We start from the raw sequence: 20874 nt of genomic DNA on the forward strand, positions 1-20874 counted from the left end.
CAGGATGGTCTCGATCTCCTGACCTCGTGATCCGCCCGTCTCGGCCTCCCAAAGTGCTGGGATTACAGGCTTGAGCCACCGTGCCCGGCCCTGCCTGCTCTTTTCTCTTTGAATACTGAAGTATTCACACCTTCTTTGGAAATCGTGCAGGCCACAGCTCCTCCTGTGCTCCTTTGGACCCACCCAGCCCGCGGAGCCTATCCTTTTCCTGAAGTTGGGGATCCAGTTTACCGACACTTTCTCCTGGGCACATCCTCAACCCCGGCAAAATAAACCTCTCAATTGACGGAAGCTCCTCAGCCATTTTATTTGGTGTACAAAGCACAGGCTCATCTTCCTGTGTCTATCCCGGGGTTTGGGGGCAGCAGAGCTCCGCCTCCATAGTCTTCAGGATCTGTTCAGCCGGTTCAGCCTCAGGGCCAGGCTGGGTCCTCTGCACCCCACGCTGTGTCCTCTGTCTATCACAATGACCCAGACAGGGCTGCTTCTCAGATGGCTCTGAAAAAATGTTTCGGGGTGTCTGGGGACCGTGCAATACCTTCCTCCACGCTCAGATTCCAGGGTTCTCCCTTGACCATGGACCACTTCCTGGACACGGCTGCAGAAATTAGCCAGGCATGGTGGCACGCGCCTGTAGTCCCAGCTACTCGGCTTCCTAGACACGGCTGCAGAGAGCTGTCACCTCCCTAAGCTGAGCCTTAAAGACCAAGGACCCACTTTCCCAGTCTGCTCTTGATTCTTCAGAATTTTCACAAAGCTGGGCCAGGCGCAGTGGCTTACGCCTGTAATCCCAGCACTTTCGGAGGCCAAGGCGGGAGGATCGTCTGAGGTCAGGAGACCGGCCTGGCCAACACAGGGAAACCCCGCCTCTACTAAAAATACAAAAATTAGCTTGGCGTGGTGGCCAGCACCTGTAATCCCAGCTACTCGGGAGGCTGACATAGGAGAATCGCTTGAATCCTGGAGGTAGGGGCTGCAGTGAGCCGAGATCGCACCACTGCACTCTAGCCTGGGGACAGAGCAAGACTCCATCTCAAAAAATAATAATAATAATAATAATTCTGTGCTGGTTTCCTTTTCTTCCTCCACGCCAGAGCCCAGAGGCTGTGGTCTACAGCTGCCGGCCATGCCCCTGCCTCCGTGGAGACTTGGGATTGTGTCAGATGTCCTGCTCCATCCTTTAAGAGCAAGAGTGGCATTTTCACCAAGGGTATGCACGGCTTTTCCATCCCCTTTCATCCTGGGTGACAGAGGCTGCAGATAATCACAGCCTGGGATTCGAGGGAGCCTGACTAGTTGTCACCTCTCTCTCCCGACTCAGATGGTCTGCTTCTGAGCCCGTCTTCTGTTGTAAAACTTACTCCTGAACACCTTCACTTGATTCCGAGCAAAACGTCACAGTTCATACTGTGTTGATGTGCACAAGCTGTAGGTAGACGGCACAGAGCACAAAAATAGCTCGCCTCTGCCCAACTGTTAACCAGGCAGCTGGTCACCCAGCTCAGCTACCTGCATAAAAGCCTCAGTGATCCCCATGGCCCACACTGGAAGTTCTCCAGCGACTTCCACGCTAAGAACTACGTCTAGGGTTTACATCTTTCTTACTGGCCAACCTCCTTTTGCCTTCAGGAGCGTGACTGAACAACCTCTTAGATTGTAACCAGAGACGCCGGTTTCAGAACGCAGGTGGAAAGGTCCGCAGCTGCTGCCACAGAAACAAGAAGAGGTCTCCGGGCAACAGGCTTGGTCTGGGAGTGCTTTCGCCTCTGTCCCCCAGCTCTCCCCTCTGGGCAATGGGCTTGGAATGGGAGTGTTCACCTCCGCACCCACAGCTGTCTCCATGCATGCGCCACCTCCGCAGGGGCCTGGCAGGGCAGCTCACCTGTGCTTTGCTCCCATCCTGGTCATTGAGGTGAGTCAGATGTGGGGGCGACCACACAGTAGCACCCCGCTCATCGGTCCCACTTGTGAAACAAAACACTGCTGATCAAAAACTTAAAAAGGAAAACAGAACAATCAAAAGCCCAGACTCCCAGGGAAATGCTACATCTGAACTTCTGATTCAAGGGACGAAAAGAAACCAAAGCAGCCGCCCTCCCCAGGATCTGCCGGCCCCAATCTGTGCGCACCCTTGGTTCCCAGCCATCTCTGCAAGGAAGACCCTTGGAAAGGGGTCTCCCTCCTCACTGAACCCACCATCACAGATGGGACCTTCTGAAGCCCACAGGTGGCAAAGGGAGCCCACCCTAAGGTCCAGCTTTGTGTGCGGCCACAAGTAGATTCCATGCCATCTCGCTTCCCTTTCTAACATGAGCTCGGGGTGTCATGATCCATCAAAGTAGACCTTACCATCTCCTTTCCTGACTAGCAGGCTGAGAGAAAAGTGGGCAGATGTTTCTCCCCGGGAAATACTGCTGCATTGTGGCAGGAGTGGTTTTGAAGGTTACCTTAGGTTGAAGCTAGGCAGTGTCTTCTGGGTCATAGAGGGGTTTGGGACACCTGCCTCTTCCGGATGCTCAGCCCTCAATGCCTTCTGGCCTTGGATGGTCCTAGGCTGGTGCAAGGTACAGCTTCCAGGCAGTCCTACTTTTCTCTACAGCGCCAAACTAACTGCTACATACAAAAAACATCTATAGATTTATATTTCAGACAGGGTCTTGCTCTGTTGCCCAGGCTGCAGTGCAGTGGCACGATCAGAGCTCACTGCAGCCTCAATTTCCTGGGCTCAAGCGATCCTCCCACGTCAGTCTCCTGAGTAGCTGGGTCCACAGATGTAGGTAGAAATATATATATGCATTTTTTTTTCCTTTTTTTTAGAGACAGAGTCTTGCTATGTTGCCCAGGCTGGTCTCAAACTTCTGGGCTCAAGCGATCCGCCTGCCTCAGCCTTCCAAAGTGCTGAGATTACACGCGTGAGCCACTCACTGTGCCCAGCCAGAAACTACAAATCTGTATCAAGACTTGCAGAGGCTCCTTACCCTCCCCTACCTCAGAATAAAGTGATTCAGGACATCATGAGTAGGTTTGCATACAAAAACATCAAATGTTCTGTATTGCCTTTCCAAAACTACAAGAACGTGCAGTAGAGACCCTCTTCTTTCTGCCAAAGGGAAACTGAAATAGAATCATTTCCATGGATCTAGGGGAAATTTTTGAGACTCAAGAAAACTGTGACCTTTCTCATTTTTACTCTGCACCACCTTCATATAACAAGAGTGTGGAAACGTGAGAGGAAGAAACTGTTTCCCTCATCACATTGGCCATCACTTTAACCTTGACTGCTAACATCCTATTTCAGAGTTGTAAAGCTAAGTCTTATCAGCTTATCATTCCTGATACAGCTTCACCAGCCTCTTCCACTGAACATGGTTGAGATAACATTTCTTAGAGAGCCTTAACAAGTGAACTACCTCTCTGCCTAAGAGATGAAGAAAATGAGCTTCTAGCAGAGTTTCTGAAGTAAGAGATTCCAATGGCTGCTTCCCAAGGAAGGAGGGTCCTGGGGAAGTTGGGGTGACACAGGGCAGCTGCCTCGGCCCCCTTCAGGGCAGGAGCACTCCATGGTCCCCGGCTGCCCAGCCCAAATGACACGCCCAGGCTGAGGTCCCCCAGGGGCAGCTGAAGCCTCCATTGTGGCCATGTGACCTCTCGGCTACCCCCTGCCCCATCCTGTCCTGGGGGTGCCCCGGCCAAACCCTCACACATGACCTTCTCAAGTCCATGCAGCTCCCCTGCCCTGGGCAGGCTCCTGTCCAAGAGGTCGTCTGGGTCAGAGATGCTCACTTCCTTTGGCCTTTGTCACCTTTGCCTTTTCTCTGCAAGGTTTTCCTGCCTTTGAGGAGGGGGCCACCTGTCCCACCACACTCCTGCTGACCCCTCCAGGCCCTCCTGTTTGAGGAGAGGAGCAAACATAGCAACAGTGTCTAGTAAGAATAAGGGCCCTCGCCCAATGTATTTTCTGCAAGGAATCAGAGCAAGAAAGTCATTTTTCTCCCAGATCCTGAATTGGAGGCATCCTGCTCTTGAATAAATCCAAGGTGACGTGTCCTCGTTTCCCAATGACGATGCACGCGGGGCCTCCTGAATAATTCTGTCTTGGGGGGCCTATTTTCCGCTTCAGTTTAAAATGCTCCCTCATAAACAGATCATCATCAAATCACGTTGTCTCCTGACATTATAAGTAATAAATTGGGTAAAATTCACGCCAGGAAAATTCTAAGAACATAACGATCAAGAAATGAATCCACATAAAGCCATTGAGAGTCATTTCTGGGGTAAATGGTTTCGAAAATTCTTTCGCAGAAATAGAATTTCTAAAGACTGAATCAAGTGGGCTCCTTGGACCCGGGTGGGAAGGGACTGGCCCCCTTTCTGCGGACTCTGGGTCAGGATGGAGAGCGTCAGCTGCCTCACCTGGTGGCAGGTCTCCATGGACAGGTAAGCGTTTGCAGGGCTGTGCTCATGGTCATGAATATTCATGTCCTTCTGTTAAACAGCCTATATGTGTCGGTTTATGTACAAAGGAGAGGAGAGCTCACCGTTCTATTTTTTATTTTATTTATTATTTATTTATTTTGAGACAGAGTTTTGCTCTTGCTACCCAGGCTGGAGTGCAATGGTGCAACCTCAGCTCACCGCAACCTCCACCTATGGGGCCCAAGCAATTCTCCTGCCTCAGCCTCCAGAGTAGCTGGGATTACAGGCACCCACCACCACGCCTGGCTAATTTTTTTTTTTTTTTTTTTGTATTTTTAGTAGAGACGGGTTTTCACCACGTTGGCCAGGCTAGTCTCAAACTCCTGACCTCAAGTGATCCACCCACCTCCACCTCCAACTCCCGAAGTGCTGGGATTACAGGCGTGAGACCGGTATGCTCACTGTTTTGAAATTTTAAATGGTATAAAAGAAGACAACACCAAAAGACAACACCAAAACGTCCCCTCCCCCTTGCTGGCCTTCCACTCAGGCCGCTCACCTGGGTCCCAACATCTTCGTGCGTGTTCTGTCAGGTGGCGCGCCAGCCCACTCTGCTTCTGAAAGTGTACTGGGGTGACACTTCACATCATTCTGCTGCAAGCTTTTTCCATTTTCTTTTTTTTTTTTTTTTTTGAGACGGAGTCTCACGCTGTTGCCCAGGCTGGAGTGCAGTGGCGCGATCTCGGCTCACTGCAAGCTCCGCCTCCCGGGTTCCCGCCATTCTCCTGCCTCAGCCTCCTGAGTAGCTGGGACTACAGGCGCCCGCCACCGCGCCCGGCTAATTTTTTGTATTTTTAGTAGAGACGGGGTTTCACTGTGGTCTCGATCTCCTGACCTTGTGATCCGCCCGCCTCGGCCTCCCAAAGTGCTGGGATTACAGGCTTGAGCCACCGCGCCCGGCCGCTTTTTCCATTTTCTTACGCTCCCTGGACTCCTTCCACACTGGGGCACATGGACCTACCTCCCTTCCAGCAGAGGCCCAGCGGTGCAGGAGGTACCAAGGTTCATTTCGCTGTCTCCATCTGGTCACTTAGGGGGCTCCGCTTTGACAAGGTTGGAGCAGTCCTCGTCAGCGCATGCCTGGACAAACTGTGTGCACGTAACTTCAGGACGAAGGGCTAAGCAACACTCAAATGTGACTTGTACTTTATAGTTAACAGACACAGCAAGATGACCTCCCAACAGACACTGTGTCCTCGTGCCAGCAGGGTCTCGGGTGCCTTCATCCTTGCGTCCTCCCGGGGGACTGTGGAAGCTTCCTTGTGTGGTGGGGAAATGCTGCCTTCTTTCATTTGAGTTTCTTTGTTTTTGTTTTTGTTTTGAGACAGTCTCCCATGCTTGGTTCAAGCGATTCTCCTGCCTCAGCCTCCTGAGAGCTGGGACTACAGGCGTGCACCACCAGACCCAGCTAATTTTTTTTTTTTTTTTTTTTTTTGAGACGGAGTCTCACTCTGTCTCCCAGGCTGGAGTGCAGTGGCCGGATCTCAGCTCACTGCAAGCTCCGCCTCCCGGGTTTATGCCATTCTGCCGCCTCAGCCTCCCAAGTAGCTGGGACTACAGGCGCCCGCCACCTCACCCGGCTAGTTTTTTGTATTTTTTAATAGAGACGGGGTTTCACCGGGTTAGCCAGGATGGTCTCCATCTCCTGACCTTGTGATCCACCCGTCTTGGCCTCCCAAAGTGTTGGGATTACAGGCTTGAGCCACCGTGCCCGGCCTTTTTTTTTTTTTTTTAAGTAGAGACAGGGTTTCAACATGCTGGCCAGGCTGGTCTCCAACTCCTGGTATCAGGCGATCCGCCCTCCTCGGCCTCCCAAAGTGCTGGGTTTACAGGCGTGAGCCACCGAGCCCAGCCCTTGAGTTTTCTTTAATTATGACAATGTCACTAATTCTGTAAAGGAAAATAGCCACAGAGGGACTGACTGCTGGCTTTTCTCATGAGCTCAGACTTTGGTCCCCAGCAGGCCCTCAGCCATCTCTCCCAGGTGGTCTCTCCACTCCACATGGAGAGTGACCTTGATGTGGTCCCACTGGACTCTTTGTGCCCTTCACAGAAGGCCAAGCGGAGGCCCAGAGGGGAGCAACAGCCACACAGGGGCCCAAGAGCCCACCAGAGCTCCTCAGGTGAGACGTGAAGCCCTCTGCCCCTGTCCCTGCTGCCACTGCCCATCCACCATGGACAGCAGAGCCCTGGGCTAGGTGGAAAGATGCCAGGAGTCCTCACTTCCTCCATGGCAGATAATGAAGGTGACCCTGTGTGTGACCCCCGGAGGCACCGACTGCACAGCGAGGAGCCTGACTAGGGAGTCCCAAGGCCAAGGCCAGCGCCTCTCACAACAGGAGAGTCTGACAATGACAGACGCCCCCTCCTTGTTCCTCCAATGAAGGCCTCACAACGCACTGTTGAGGCCTCCTAAGAATTTGATAAAAAAATAAAAAGCACCAAACAACCAATCTCTGAACGTCGGTAGCTTCAAAAAGGAGTACAAGTGCTTGCTGTTTTGAGAAACTGTTTATTACGTGCCATACACTCTGGCCCAGGAATCTCCCGAAAGCCCTAGGTCACACTCCTCCATGCCCTACGCTGCTCTCTTACTTTGGAATGCAGGGATTAAATTGGTGAATGATTACGAAATCTTAGAGTGGTAAAAGCTATCCCAGGCCTTACCCCAAAGCCAGAAACCACAAAAGAAAACTTGATAGATTTAGCTACAGAAGAACTTTAAACCTCTACGTAGTAAAAAAAATAAAAAGGCCAGACACAGTAGCCCACATCTGTAATCCCAGCACTTTGGGAAGCCAAGGAGGGTGGATCACTCAAGCCCAGGAGTTCAAGGCCAGCCTGGGGAACATGGCAAAACCCTATCTCTACAAAAACAAAAACAAAAAAAACTAGCCAGGTGTGGTGGCGTGCACCTGTAGTCCCAGCTACTGGGGAGGCTGAGGTGGGAGGATCACCTGAGCCTGGGGAGGTTGAGGCTGCAGTGAGCTGTGATCACGCCAGTACACTCCAGCCTAAGTATACACAGAGTAAGCCCTGTCTCAAAAAACAAAAAAAGTTAAAAAAAACAAAATCCAAAGTCAAAAGAAAAATGACAGAAAACTAAACGCAATGTACAAGAGTACACTGTACTACTGCATAATACTCTGTGTTATTGTACTGTTGTACAAAACAGTTTGTTGTTGTTGTTGTTTTTTGAGACAGAGTCTCGCTCTGTCGCCCAGGCTGGACTGTAGTGGCACGATGTCGGCTCACTGAAACCTCCACCTCCTGGGTTCAAGCAATTCTCCTGCCTCAGCCTCCTGAGTATCTGGGATTACAGGCACCCGCCACCACACCCAGTTAATTTTTGTATTTTTAGTAGAGACGAGGTTTCATCATGTTAGCCAGGCTGGTCTCAAACTCCTGACTTCAGGTGATCTGCCCACCTTGGCCTCCCAAAGTGCTGGGATTACAGGCGTGAGCCACCGCGCCCGTCCACACATTGCATTTACACTCTTGTACAGAGTAGCATATGGAACAGAGAAGGGCTAAATTCCTTACAGTAACAAGCTCTTGGAATCCCTAAGAAAAAGACACACAGCCCAACAGAAAAACAAAAAATGGGCAAAGAACATAGACAGGCAATTTTCCAAATGGCCAATAATTAAAATGAAAAGATGTTCAACATCACCAGCAGTCAAAGAAATTAGGATTCCAGTGATGAAAAGGGCTGTTTCGCCTATCAGACTGCCAAAGACATAATGCAATGACAGCATCTCAGGGCTGGCAAAAGGACAGGCAAGCGGGCATGCCCGCTCACCAGTGAGTGGACGGCAGGCTGGTCCCGCGTTTCTGGAGGGCATTTTGGCAAAACGCAGCATAGTCTTTGGTCCGCCGGCCTCTTCTAGGGATTTGCCCGCAGGAAACGCTCAGAGCTGCTCTAAGGACGCATCAGGAAAACTGTTCACCACAGCACTGTTTTAAAACCTGTGAAGCAGCACGCCAAAACCTTAACAGTCCCTGTCTCTGGAAAGTCATCTTATTCATTAGATCATCTCCCCCAAAGTTTGGTAATGAAAGAGTATTATTTTATGAGAAAAAAAAAATTGTTTTTTGAAAAAATTCACGAAAGCATTAAAACAATGCTTTAATGGATTTCCTGACCCCAAAATTGGCCCTCCAGCTTCCCAGGCTGGCATGACTAGAAGCACCTCTCCAAGGCAAGTCTCTGATTTTGATCCTATCAAATTTCTGACACTTTCTAGACAGGAACCGAACCCACAAATTCATCTCCCAGACACGTGTGGATCAGGGCCCAGGGGGCTTAGAGAAGCAGCGCGGTGCCCTGCGCACCATCTGCCCCTTCCACGAGTGGGCGCTGAGGGAGGATCCAGTCGGGTCTGCCCGTTCCCCGCCGCCTGGGGATGCTGAGCACACCCGGGCCACCGGCCACCGCCAACCTCGGGCACACACCCTGGACCTTTTATAAAACAAACCGGGAAAGACTCAAGGTCACATGGTCAGTGCGCAGCAGAAGCAGAAACAGCAGCGGCCTCAAGGTCCAGGGCAGTTCCTAGAAACTGTTCCCTCCCCCGAACCTGGCGGCAGGTGTGCTCCAGGAGCCGCCGCCCCGGGCAGGCCGTGCATCCACTCCCCGCCGCAAGCTCGGGTGGGGCAGCCACGGGGACACGCGGAGGCCGCCCCCGACCCCAGCCCAAGGCCGTGGGGCTGGAGGGGCGGGCAGGCCCGGCTCAGCCCGGAGCCCCCCCTGAACTTCGGGGAGGAACTCGGCTGGCGGCCGGGGCCCCGCACGCTCCCTCCCCGCGGCCCCGAGCGCTTTCCCACGGCCACGCCCCCCGCGCCCAGAACTTCCCGGCGACCCCGCGCCCCCTGCGCGCCCCCCGGAGGCAGCCGCGGCACTGGAGCCGGGCAGCACGGAGCTCGGTCCGACCCAAGCGGCTTCGCCCCGCACCCCCGCGGAGGGGGCCGCGTCCGAACCCGGCAGGGCGGGGCGGGGGCGTCCCCGGGGCGCCGGCGCTGCGGCAGGTGGGCGCGCTCTCGCGGGCGGGGGTCCGGCCGGGCCGCGCGCCTCCCCCGGAACTCGGCCGTGCCATTCCCATGATGCCCAGCCACGGGCACGGCTTCCGGAGCGCGGCCGCCGCCGCCACCGCCCGGTAGGTCGCGGGGAGGGGGCGGCCTGGGGGGGTCGCCCCGCCCCCCGCCCCGCCCCTCCCCTCCCGCGCTTCCCACGGCGCGGCCCGGGCGCGGGGCGGCGGCAGCGGCGGCGCGCGGGGAGGCGGGGAGGCGGGGGGCTCGGCCGGACGCCCCTGCGCCCCCTCCCCGCGCCCGGGCCGAGGGCGGAGCGCGCCGGCCCCGCAGCCTCCGGCCCGCCCCCGGCCCGCCGCCTCCCCCGGGACGTGGGACGCGGGCGCAGGCGGGGTCCGCGCGGCGGGCGGCGGGGAACTGGCCGAGGTGAGCGGGTGCAGCGCTGGGCCGGCGGTTTCGGGGGCTGGGAAGCTGGGGGCCGGGGACAGGAGGGCCGGCCAGGCCGGGGCCGGCGCGCCGTGCAGGCCGCGGCGGGCGGGCAGCGGGGGCTCCCCGGGGCAGGCAGACGGGGATCGGCGCCGGGGCTGCTCCGTACCCCGGACTGGGGTCCTGGCTCTGGCCTCCGTGCGACTGTCGGTCCGCGCGCCCCGCGCTCCTGGAGCCCCAGGTGAGGCGCAGGTGAGGGCCCGCGGTGGGGAGCCTGGGCCCGGCCCGGGGCGCCCGCTGCCCTCCGAGAATGGCCGCGGCCCGGCCGGCCTGGAGACTGAGGTTCACGCCCTGCGCCAGGCGGAGCTTCCGGGAGGGTGGCCGCTCTCCCGGGCCCCAAGCTCGCGAGTCCTCGGATCCCAGAAACATAACTCCGGGGGTGCAGACCTGCTTGGAGGCCCGGCCTCTTCCCTGGGAGGCGTTCGCTCCCGCCGGGCCAAGGACTAGGTCGCCGATCCAAGCGGCTGGGGTGAGCGCGCTCTCGGGGAGGGGAGCTCCCGTGGGGGACACTGCCCAGCCCGCAGGCCGTGAGTAGCCCGAGCTCGGGAGTCGGGGGAGGTCGGGAGGGGCTCACCTTGCCTCCAGTTCCCAAGCACAGGAAATGGCGGTGCAGCTTTGCTAGGGGACGCTTGTTGTGAGGTTGTAAAATTGCAGCTTCTGGAAGGCTGGGAACGGAATTCTAGCCCACGCCCACTTCTGGGTGGCTGGAGCGGGCCCTCCTGCTGCCCCGCCCGCTCCTGCACCGGGGCTCCTCTCCCTGGCCTGCAGACCCTGGCCTCCTTACCCTGGGGGAAAACCCCACCTGGGAGGTAAGACTGCTCGCTGAGCTGCTTTTCGGCCAACCAAGAAATGTAGAGTATTTGGGGGCGTTTCTCACAGGTGGGCAGACTGTTAGGATGGCGAGGGCCCAGTGTGGGTGCTTTGGTTCTCTCCGGAATATTGATGTCTGGACTGAGAAGGTACCGAGTGTTCTCCACCGCTTCCTAAAATCTGACACCGTATGGCTTTGGGGTGCAGGTGCTGGGTGTCCCCACAGCCACCCTCAAGACCGTATCCTGGGGCAGCAGTTTGACAAAGCCTGCCCCACTGCAACCTCGGCCTCCCAGGTTCAAGCGATTCTCATGCCTCAGCCCCCGGAGTAGCTGGAACTACAGACGTGGGCTACCACACCCAGCTAATTTATGTATTTTTAGTAGAGATGGGGTTTCACCATGTTAGCCAGGCTGGTCTCGAACTCCTGGCCTCAAGTGATCCACCCACCTCCACCTCCCAAAGTGCTGGGATTACAGGCGTGAGTCACCATCCCGGAACCAGGGGGCTTTTCAAGAATGATTCATCTTGCATAATGTTTTAAAGCCACAAGCTGTCCCGGGGAGACCCCCCCTCGATTTTGTTTTTGTTCTGTTTTTGTTTTTGTTTTCATTTTTGTTTTTGTTTTGAGATGGAGTCTTGCTCTGTCGCCCAGGCTGGAGTGCAGTGGCGCCATCTCAGCTCACTGCAACCTGTGCCTCCCGGGTTCAAGCAATTCTCCTGTCTCAGCCTCCCCAGTAGTTGGGAGGCACACACCACCACGCCTAGCTAATTTTTGTATTTTTAGCAGAGGAGGGGTTTCACCATATTGGCCAGGCCGGTCTCAAACTCCTGACCTCAGGTGATCCACCTGCCTCAGCCTCCCAAAGTGCTGGGATTACAGGCATCAGCCACTGCACCTGGCCAGATTTTTTTTTTTTTTTTTGAGACGGAGTCTTGCTTTGTCGCCCAGGCTGGAGTGCAGTGGCCGGATCTCAGCTCACTGCAAGCTCTGCCTCCCGGGTTCAAGCCATTCTCCTGCCTCAGCTTCCCGAGTAGCTGGGACTACAGGCGCCCGCCACCTCGCCCGGCTAGTTTTTTGTATTTTTTTTTTAGTAGAGACGGGGTTTCACCGTGTTAGGCAGGATGGTCTCGATCTCCTGACGTTGTGATCCACCCATCTCGGCCTCCCAAAGTGCTGGGATTACAGGCTTGAGCCACCGCGCCCGACCAGATTTTTTAACACCATTCTTGGACTAGGTGATTTGACAACTTAGAAAACTGTTCACTAGGTGTCCAGGCCCTCTCTGCAATCAGTCAGAAGCTGTAAACGTGGCTGCTGGAGAACAGAGTATTTCTCCAGGAAAACTCCCCTCCCCCACCTCGTCATCTAGTGGAAAGACACTGACTTGGGCCCGTTTTCTTAAGGTAGTAGTACTGTTTAAGGAGCTAATAGTCTTAATTTAGACTCTCCTCAGCCCAAGGCTAATGCAAATGTTTTATCATTGATGTCATTTTGCAGAGGCAGTTTGAATAACACCTACAGTAAGGCAGGCATGGGTCTGCTAGCCAGTGAGAGAGCTCCTACCGCATTGTTGGTCCTCAGTGCTCTGTGTCAGTGGGGAATCTCTCCAGAAGGGGACTTTACGGGAGATGTCATGGGCCGCAGTGGGTGGCCAGAATTTGAGAACTAGTGGATAATGTCACATATGTGTCCCATCACCGTCACTTCAGCTAGCATCAGATCTGTTGTCCAGGATAGCTAGACATTACTTGTGGTTAAATGTATTTGTCTTAATACGTTAAGTTAAATGTATTTGTACTTGTGGTTAAATATCTTAGAGTAAGTTCCTTCAAAAGTTAATTTTGAGCCCTTAAGTTAATGGTATTTCTTTCCCCCCCAAAAAAAAACTGATGAACTGTAGCTTCAGCCTGTAACTAGATGCCTCTGATTCTCTTTGATTCTGGTAGTCAAACGTCTATTGAAAAAGCAGAGAGAGGATGCCTCGGCGTGTAAGGGGAGTGATGAGGACCTGATCCCTGGGCCGTTTGGGAACACTGACTGCAGTTGGATCACAGTCAACCTGGACTCAGAGAATTTCAAGTAATTTCAAGTAATTCTTGTATTTTAGTTTCCCTTTTAGAGCACAAATTGGTACTAGCAAATGACTTACTTCTGAATCTGTCTCACCCCCTGGTTAATGGCTAGTTACCCCTTTTGGGCTCATCTGTGTGTAGGTGGCCAGCTTCACCTTTTTTTTCTTTCTCTTTTCTTTTTTCTTTTTGAAATGGAGTCTCACTCTGTCGCCCAGGCTGGAGTGCAGTGGCGCTATCTCAGCTCACTGCAAACTCTGCCTCCCGGGTTCAAGCAGTTCTGCCTCAGCCTCCCAAGTAGCTAGGATTACAGGCATGCACCACCACGCCCGGCTAATTTTTGTATTTTTTTAGTAGAGGTGGAGTTTCACTATATTGGTCAGGGTGATCTCGAACTCCTGACCTCAGGTGATCCACCCACCTTGGCCTTCCAAAGTGCTGGATTGCAGGGGTGAGCCACCGCACCTGGCCGCAGCCTCGTGTTTTTGAGAAAAGATGGTGGCATGTAAATACCCGATTATGTGCTTGTCAGGAAGAAAGTGCCTGGTTAAACAGAGAAAGCTCCTGGTAGAGAAGAATCCACACAGAGGCAAAACATACGGGCTGGTTTTCACCCACTGCTGAGGTCCTGAGGGCAGCCACCGCCTCTGAGCCAAGGGGAGTTCAGTGTCCATAAGCCTTGGGGGCTTGCTTGCATAGGAACCGCTTTGCCCTCCAATTTTGGTGTAGGCAGGCGGGGATCAGAGCAACATGTTAAGAATGAATAGCTGTGCAGTATCCCTGGTATTGTTCTAAGTGACTGCCATCCATCTGGGCTTCCTCCCTACAGTGGCAATCCCCAGGCCTTTCGTGAGCAGGTCTTCAGAGTGTCCCAAGCTCAGCCCAGCACTTGTGCTGAGGCAGCCACCTTTGGTCTGAAATCTGGAAGCACAGGATGAGAAGGGGGACATCACTGTGTTCAGGGTGACTTCTGTGCTAGTTAGCTAAGAATAACAGTCCCATGAGACCACCTGGCAAATTTACATTTGACATTTAACACAGAGAGGGTTTAGTAAAAGCAGCCCTTCAAGATGTTTGGGGAAATAATTTTTGAGTGGCTAACATCATACAACTTTCCATTCCAGGAGCTTGTTGGTTGGGTCAAGATAAACCTACGCATGACGTCGTGCTGATCCTGGGTTTATAGTCGTCCTTTTTAACCTTCAAAGAAGCATTTGAAGACATTGTCTCATGGGTACCGCTTGCCAACCTTTGGAGGTAAATAAAACCTCTCCCCTCTTACAGAGAAGGTGGAAGCCCGGAGTGAGAAGGGAAGAGTGGGGAGGTGATGTGCGTGCGTGCCCCGTGTGGCACCGTAGAGGGTGGCTGGAAACATTTTCTTACTGAATCTTCCCAGCGGCCCTGGGCTGGAGCAGATAAACTGTTCCTTTCCCAGCCGAGGAATCCGAGGCCCCAGGAGCGTGAGTAAGTCACACAAGGACACTCAGCCAGCTGGACGTTGGGTGGACATCGGGCTCCACCCGACTCTCTCAACTCTGTGAGCCCAACATGCTGTTCCTCTGGGGCCTCACTTGGTACTGGCTGCTATCGCTGTTCTTAGCTACATCACGCCCGTGTGCTTTCTTTCTGCCCAGGATGTGAAGCCGGCAGAGAAATAAAGCGCCGCCCCTCTGCGCGTCCCTCCCTGTCTGCTAGAATGTTTCTCATGAACGCTCCTCCAGTGGTTGCTCTCCAGTCCAAATGGGAGGCCTTTGGCCCGCCAGGGAGCTGTAGGTTCCCCGGGTGCTTCTCGGAGGCTGACGAGGGCGTGGAGAGCGCGTCGGTGAGCGCCCGGGTGCAGATGCTCATCAGCACGCTGCAGCGTGACGGGGCTGCTCGGGGCACCGGCGATGAGCGTGCTGTGCAGAGGGGTCACAGGGCGGAGGGATGCCACGACGCCAGGCCGGCCGCCAAGCCCACCGTGCACAAGGAGCCGCCCACACTGGCTGCCTGTGGTCTCGTTGCTGACTTTGACCCCATGGGGGAGGAGGAAACTGCAGACTTTGGCCCGTTGGTGCTAGATTCAGACAGTGATGATTCCGTGGACCGGGACATTGAGGAGGCCATCCAGGAGTACCTGAAGGCAAAGAGTGGAGCCACACAGCCCGGGGCCGGTGGGGCTCAGCCAGGCACAGCCCAGCCTTCCAGGGCCGCAGGCGGAGGCAGTAGATGTAAGCCGGAACCGGCTCACGGCAGTGCTCCGACTGCCCTGTGTCCACCAAAACTTGTACCTGGATCAGGTGGTGGCCCCGGCAACCAGGCGGGATCCAGCGAGGACCAGGGCTCCGCGTCCCCCGTCAGTGTAAGCAGCGATGATTCCTTTGAGCAGAGCATCAGGGCGGAAATAGAACAGTTTCTGAATGAGAAGAGACAGCACGAGACCCAGAAATGCGATGGGTCCGTGGAGAAGAAACCAGACGCAAATGAACATTCGGCCAAGTCACTCTCAAAATCCCACCAAGAGCCGGCTACAAAGGCGGTGCCTCGGCAGGGCCCCATGGGCGTCCAGAAGGAGTTTGCCTTCCGCAAACCTCCCCGGTTAGCGAAGACGAACGTGCAGCCCAGAAGCCTCAGGTCCAAGGTCACGACCACGCCGGAGAACGAGGGCAGCATGAAGCCAGCAACCTCCTGCCGCCCTTCAGAAGCAGCACAGAATAAAAGTGGGACCAAAAGGGGCACCAGCGCAGCAAGGAGGGGAAAGCGAGTCACGAGCCTGGCACAGGCACCCGAGGCGTCTGACTCCAGCAGCGACGACGGCATCGAGGAGGCCATCCAGCTGTACCAGCTGCAGAAAATACGAAAGGAGACCGAAGGGGACCCGCCCCAGACGGCCCAGCTCCGAGAGGAGAGAGCACCTGATCCTTCCACACACAACACAAGTGGCGCCCCAAAAAGTGCCTTGCCCGAGACCCACAGGAAAACACTCAGCAAGAAGAAGCCAGTGGCCACCAAGACCACGGACCCTGGTCCGGGGGACGCTGACCATTCCCCCAAGCTCCTGAAGGAAACCAAAGCTCCACCTCCAGCGAGCCCGGCCTCCAGGAGCGAGTTTGTGGAACGGTCCTCATGCCGGGCAGACACATCTGCTGAGCTGATGTGCGCAGAAGCAATCCTGGACATTTCCAAGACGATCCTGCCGGCCCCTGTGGAGGGCAGTGACCGGTCCCTGTCTGCAAGCCCCGTCTTCTACTCCCCGAACGTGCCTTCCCGCTCTGACGGCGACAGTAGCTCTGTGGACAGTGATGACAGCATTGAGCAGGAAATCCGGACGTTTTTGGCCCTCAAGGCGCAGTCGGGGAGTTTGCTGGCCAGAGGTGAGAGCTGCCCTCAGGCTGCCCAGGTTCCACTTTTGCCGCCTGGCCTCAGCAGCCAGACCAGCGGCCCCAAGGCCCCTCTTTCTAAAACACGAGACCCACTGCTGGGCTGCAAAAGGAAGCGTAGAGGTGGTGGCCATGTGAGGCCATCCACGCCCAAGAAAACGCGGGAGGTGGTGAAAGACAGTGGCCAGGATGCCAACCATAGCCAGGGGAGAGCCGAGCCTGGCCATGAGGGGCGGGACCTGCCCGTCCAGGGCAAAGCCAGCGAGGCCCCGGGAGGGGAGGGCGCTGCCAGGGGACCGGGCGACACTCGCGTGTCACAGGGCCAGGGTAAGACAGACGAGGTGAGGCGCCTAGAAGAGAAGGAAAGCTCCGAAGACAAAAGCAGCTCCCTGGACAGTGACGAGGACCTGGACACAGCCATCAAGGACTTGTTAAGGTCCAAGCGAAAGCTCAAGAAGAGGTGCAGGGAGCCCAGGGCTGCGTGCAGGAAGAAGGTCAGGTTCAGCACCGCCCAGACGCACTTCCTGGAGCAGCTGGGCGGGCTCCGGAGAGACTGGAAAGACAGGGGCCCACCGGTGCTGAAGAGCTGCCTCTCCAAGTCCAAGAGAGACAGTGGCGAGGGCCCCTGGAAGAAACCCCCCAGTGTCTTTGGCAGCACGCCAGAGAGGACGAAGCAGGAGGGCTCCGGGAGCCAAGACACGGCCCTGGCCTTCCAGGTCAGGAGACCCGCCTCTGCCTCCACGTCCGCCTCCGAAGGGATTCCATTCCCCAGGGAGTCCCAGGACCCAGCTCCCAGCCCCAGCTCCCTGTCTGATGATAGCAGTTCAGTGGACAGCGACGATAGCATCGAACTGGAGATTAGAAAGTTTTTGGCGGAAAAGGCCAAAGAGTCAGTGAGCAGTTCAGAAGTTCAGGCAGAGGGCCCCACTGCTCTCGGGACAGGGGGCCCAGCCAGGCCAGAGGTGCTGTGCAGAAGGGAGCCGGCCCCACTGCCTGGCGTGTGCACACGGAGCCAGAGGGCCAGGGGGGTCCCACATCTGGCCGACGGGCTTCGAGGCACAGAGAGCGCAGGAGCACAGAGCGCAGCCGGTCTGTTCAGCCAGGGCGGGAAGGGGCTCCCTGCTGCTCCGGCCCGAGGGGATCCGGTGCCACCCAGGAGCACCAGTGGCAGTGTGTCCACCAAGGGGCTCTCCGTGAGCAGGAGAAACGTTTACGTTCACAAAGACCAGAGCCCACGAGGGGCCGAGCCTGCTGCCAAAAGTGCTTTTGGTCAGCTGCCCAGCTGTGCCACCGTGGGCACCGAGGCAGGAGGTGCCAGAGGAACCTTTCAGATGGGCTGCGGGAGCCCGAGCTTCCTGACCCCCAGCCCGGGAGCTGAGAGGGACACTGGAGCCCAAGCCGACCGTGCCCTGCCCTGGAGTGACTTCGCCCACCAGAGTCGGCTGCCCAGCCCGTGGGTGCTGCGCTCCGAAGGCAGAGATGCGGCATGGAGAGGGGGCATCGGGAGTGAGAGAGACAAGGGGTCTGAGGGACCCGGCCGGGGCCTGCCCAGCCTGCCCCTTGCGGGTTTCTCCCCGCTGCTGTCCACCCAGCTCTTCCACTTCGGAAAGGGTGTCTCCTGGGGGGGCAGGCAGGCCGGCCTCTTCAGCCCCCACCTGGGGCTGCCTCTGCAGGGCCCCTCCTTCTCGGCCTTCAGGGAGGCCCAGGCCGGACCCAGCCCTGTCTTTGGAAGCCCACACTTGCTGGCGAAGAAGGACAGCAGCCCCTGGCCAAGCAGGAAGGCACAGACAGGGCTGAGTTTGCACGACAGGAGGAGCTCGGGCTCGGAGGAAAGCATTTTAGACCTGAGGTATCGACGAAGAGTCATCAACAGAGATGACCAGGACCAGGACGCCTTGGGCAGTGACGCCAGTGACTTCAGCGACACCTCCGCGGAGGACAGTGGCGGCAGCTCAGTAGTGAAGGTCTAAGCCCTCGAGCTATGGGTTCGTGTCCCGGGTTCCGTGCATTCGTGGAAAGCGGCGTAGCTGTGTGTGTAGCCGTGCGTGCGTGTGATGGTTCTGTGGTTGCAGGGAGGGGAAACGGTCTGTTATACATAACCCTGTATATATGTACACCAACATGAAACTTTTATTTAACAGACGTGTCCTGGTAAATATGATTTTTGTAGCTTTTTGTAAATTATTTAAAGTGATGTAAAAAATATTTTTGGAAAACACTGTTGTTCGATTTTGTAGGGTGTTCCTAACTGCAGCCTCTGTGTTATGCATACAAGTCTTCGATTAGAAAACATTTGGTTCTTATCATCGCAGCCAGGTTCACAGAGACTCTGATGCTTTTTAGTTGGTTATTGGTGAGAATGCCGGCGGTGACTGCAGTGGTAGCCTGAGGAAGGCCGAGCTGCCCTCCCTGGGAATCGCTCAGATGCCCCCGAGATGTCCGTTGGGAAGCTCCCAGGACAGCACTTTTTATACAGAGGACACCCCCTCGGCCCCACAGTCCTTGGAGGCCAGAGCACACCTGAAAACTGCAATTACAGCCGTCCGTTGGAAAAACCTTTCGAAGCACAATGGCCAGCGAGCACGTGACTGCTCCCTGTTGCATGTCAAATCCACACGGATGTCAGCAGCAGCTGCTCTGCAGCCCAGCCCTGGGCCTGGGTGGGTTCATGTCCAATCTTGTTCAATCACTAGATGATTCTAACATCGAAATAAACCTCTTTTTATATGGAGTTACTGTTCTTTTTTAATCATGGTTCTTAAAGATAACACACATGCATTTAAAATTTCCTTTTCCTTGGCTGGGCGTGGTGGCTCACACCTGTAATCCCAGCACTTTGGGAGGCTGAGGTGGGTGGATCACCTGAGGTCAGGAGTTCGAGACCAGCCTGGCCAACATGATGAAACCCCATCTCTACCAAAAATACAAAAATTAACCAGGCGTGGTGGCGGATGCCTGTAATCCCAGCTACTCGGGAGGCTAAGGCAGGAGAATCGCTTGAACCCAGGAGGCGGAGGTGGCAGTGAGCTGTGATCGTGCCATTGCACTCCAGCCTGGGTGACGAGAGTGAAACTCTATCTCAAAAAACAAATTCTTTTCTTGCGCACACCAATAAGCACTGCTTAGAACTTTGGTCCCCAGACACCTAGGGCAGCGATGATGTGCAAAGCCCAGTCCTGGGGATAAGCGTTCTCCATACCTGCTCTCCAGAAACAGCCCCGTCAGAGGTGTGCCCGAACACCAAGGCCAGCCCTTTGGGTGGCTTTCTGTGGGCACCTCCCAGGGCAGGATGCACAGGACCCTCTTCACTGCGGTTAAAGGCAGCAGCCTCAGGTCCTCAGTGTTGGCGCCCTGTGATGCTGCCCTGGTATTCTGTGCCTTCTGCTCTGAGGCTGCCGCAGTGCCTGTGGCTACTACAGAGACGGAAGCAGTGCTGGGCACTGATGGGCCATGACATGTACATTGTAATTGTTCAGCAGACTTTCATGAGTCACTGGAGGTTCCCAGGTCAGCCTCGTGGCTCAGCTGCCGTGCAGGGTTTACTTTGGAGCTGAATCTTGTTGGTATTCTAACATGCAAGTGACTTGTCTACACACTGTGCACCCCTGGGTTTTAGCAAGAATTCACTCTTGTATCCAGATGCAGGCATGTGCCGCCTGCCATCCACAGTTATAACATCTGCTGGGTCAGAAGCTGGGACGGGGTCCCTGTGGTTGCCGTTCCTGTCCAGCCCTGTCTTTTGTGTTTGATATCTTCATTGTGGCATATTGCTTCACTTAAGTGCTTCCAGGAGAAACAGTTTCATGTAATCCGTGCTCTTCTATTTATATTGCTTTTTTTTTTTACCCCCCGAGACAGTGTCTCACTCTGTCGCCCAGGCTAGAGTGCAATGGCTCAGTCTTGGCTCATGCAACCTCCGCTTCCCAGGTTCAAGCGATTCTCGTGCTTCAGCCTCCCAAGTAGCTGGGACTACAGGCGTTTGTCACCTCACCCAGCTAAGTTTTGGATTTTTAGTAGAGATGAGTTTAACCATGTTGGCCAGGCTGGTCTCAAACTCCTGATCTCAGGTGATCCGCCTGCCTCGGCCTCCCAAAGTGCTGGGATGACAGGTCTGAGACACCCCGCCCTGCCTTATTTATATTTCTAGATAATGCCTGTGGGGGTGTTGGCTGGAAACCTCGTCCTGGGCCTGCTAGGGGAGGCGTTGCCAACCACAGTGCACATAGCGCTGAGCCTCTCCCACTCTTGCCCCCATGCCCACCCCTGCCCCCATGCCCACCCCAGGGTTGCTTGTCTCATGTCTTCCCCAAACCCCAGACCCTTTGCACCTTGCATGACGTTCCCATGTCCTCTGCCAACGCTCCACACAGCAGTGCAGGTCAGAGCTACTGCTGCCCCAGAGAGAAGACCTCCCAAGGTTCAGGGACATGGCGTTTGTAGCACACGGTCACCGGCCCTAGTTAGCGTGTTCTCCCCGCCCTTGTGGGTACGGCATCCGCTATCCACATGCAGAGCAGTTACCACTTGGTTGACAGTCACCGTGGGTTAATTACACACTAAGAATGTTCCGGGAACCTGCATTTCTTTATGGAACATTTTGGTCCATTTTCAGTTTTTGTAAAGAGGTGCCGTGTCATCGCTG

General features: G+C 55.5%; 1 protein-coding gene and 1 long non-coding RNA gene across 10 annotated transcripts in view; one reads left to right on the forward strand and one right to left on the reverse strand.

Annotated features, from left to right (window-relative positions):
- The window catches only part of LOC139358242 (uncharacterized), a 51943-nt gene extending 41139 nt beyond the window's left edge, over positions 1-10804 (reverse strand). Inside the window, exon 1 of one of the 3 annotated variants that reach the window (XR_011612912.1) lies at positions 10565-10804. This is a non-coding gene — a long non-coding RNA (uncharacterized lncRNA). The remainder of the gene's footprint in view (positions 1-10564) is intronic. The other 2 variants (XR_011612913.1, XR_011612914.1) reach the window with 2 other exon arrangements.
- Positions 9480-18963, forward strand: LOC105471899 (protein phosphatase 1 regulatory subunit 26). 7 transcript variants are annotated; one of them, XM_011724706.2, is made up of 4 exons: positions 9799-9930; positions 12751-12883; positions 13998-14130; positions 14508-18963. In XM_011724706.2, the coding sequence occupies exon 4, from the start codon at positions 14570-14572 to the stop codon at positions 18200-18202; it is 3633 nt and encodes a 1210-aa protein (XP_011723008.2). In that variant the 5' UTR covers positions 9799-9930; positions 12751-12883; positions 13998-14130; positions 14508-14569; the 3' UTR covers positions 18203-18963. The 7 variants fall into 7 exon arrangements, with proteins under 7 accessions (XP_070934684.1, XP_011723008.2, XP_011723009.2 ...); XM_071078583.1 differs by lacking the exon at positions 9799-9930 and adding an exon at positions 9480-9632 and having other exon boundaries at positions 13998-18963; XM_011724707.2 differs by having other exon boundaries at positions 9801-9930; positions 12751-12893; positions 13998-18963.
- The last annotated feature ends 1911 nt before the right edge of the window (positions 18964-20874 follow it).

The sequence above is a fragment of the Macaca nemestrina genome, chromosome 14, assembly GCF_043159975.1.
Source record: "Macaca nemestrina isolate mMacNem1 chromosome 14, mMacNem.hap1, whole genome shotgun sequence".
NCBI lineage: Eukaryota > Metazoa > Chordata > Mammalia > Primates > Cercopithecidae > Macaca > Macaca nemestrina.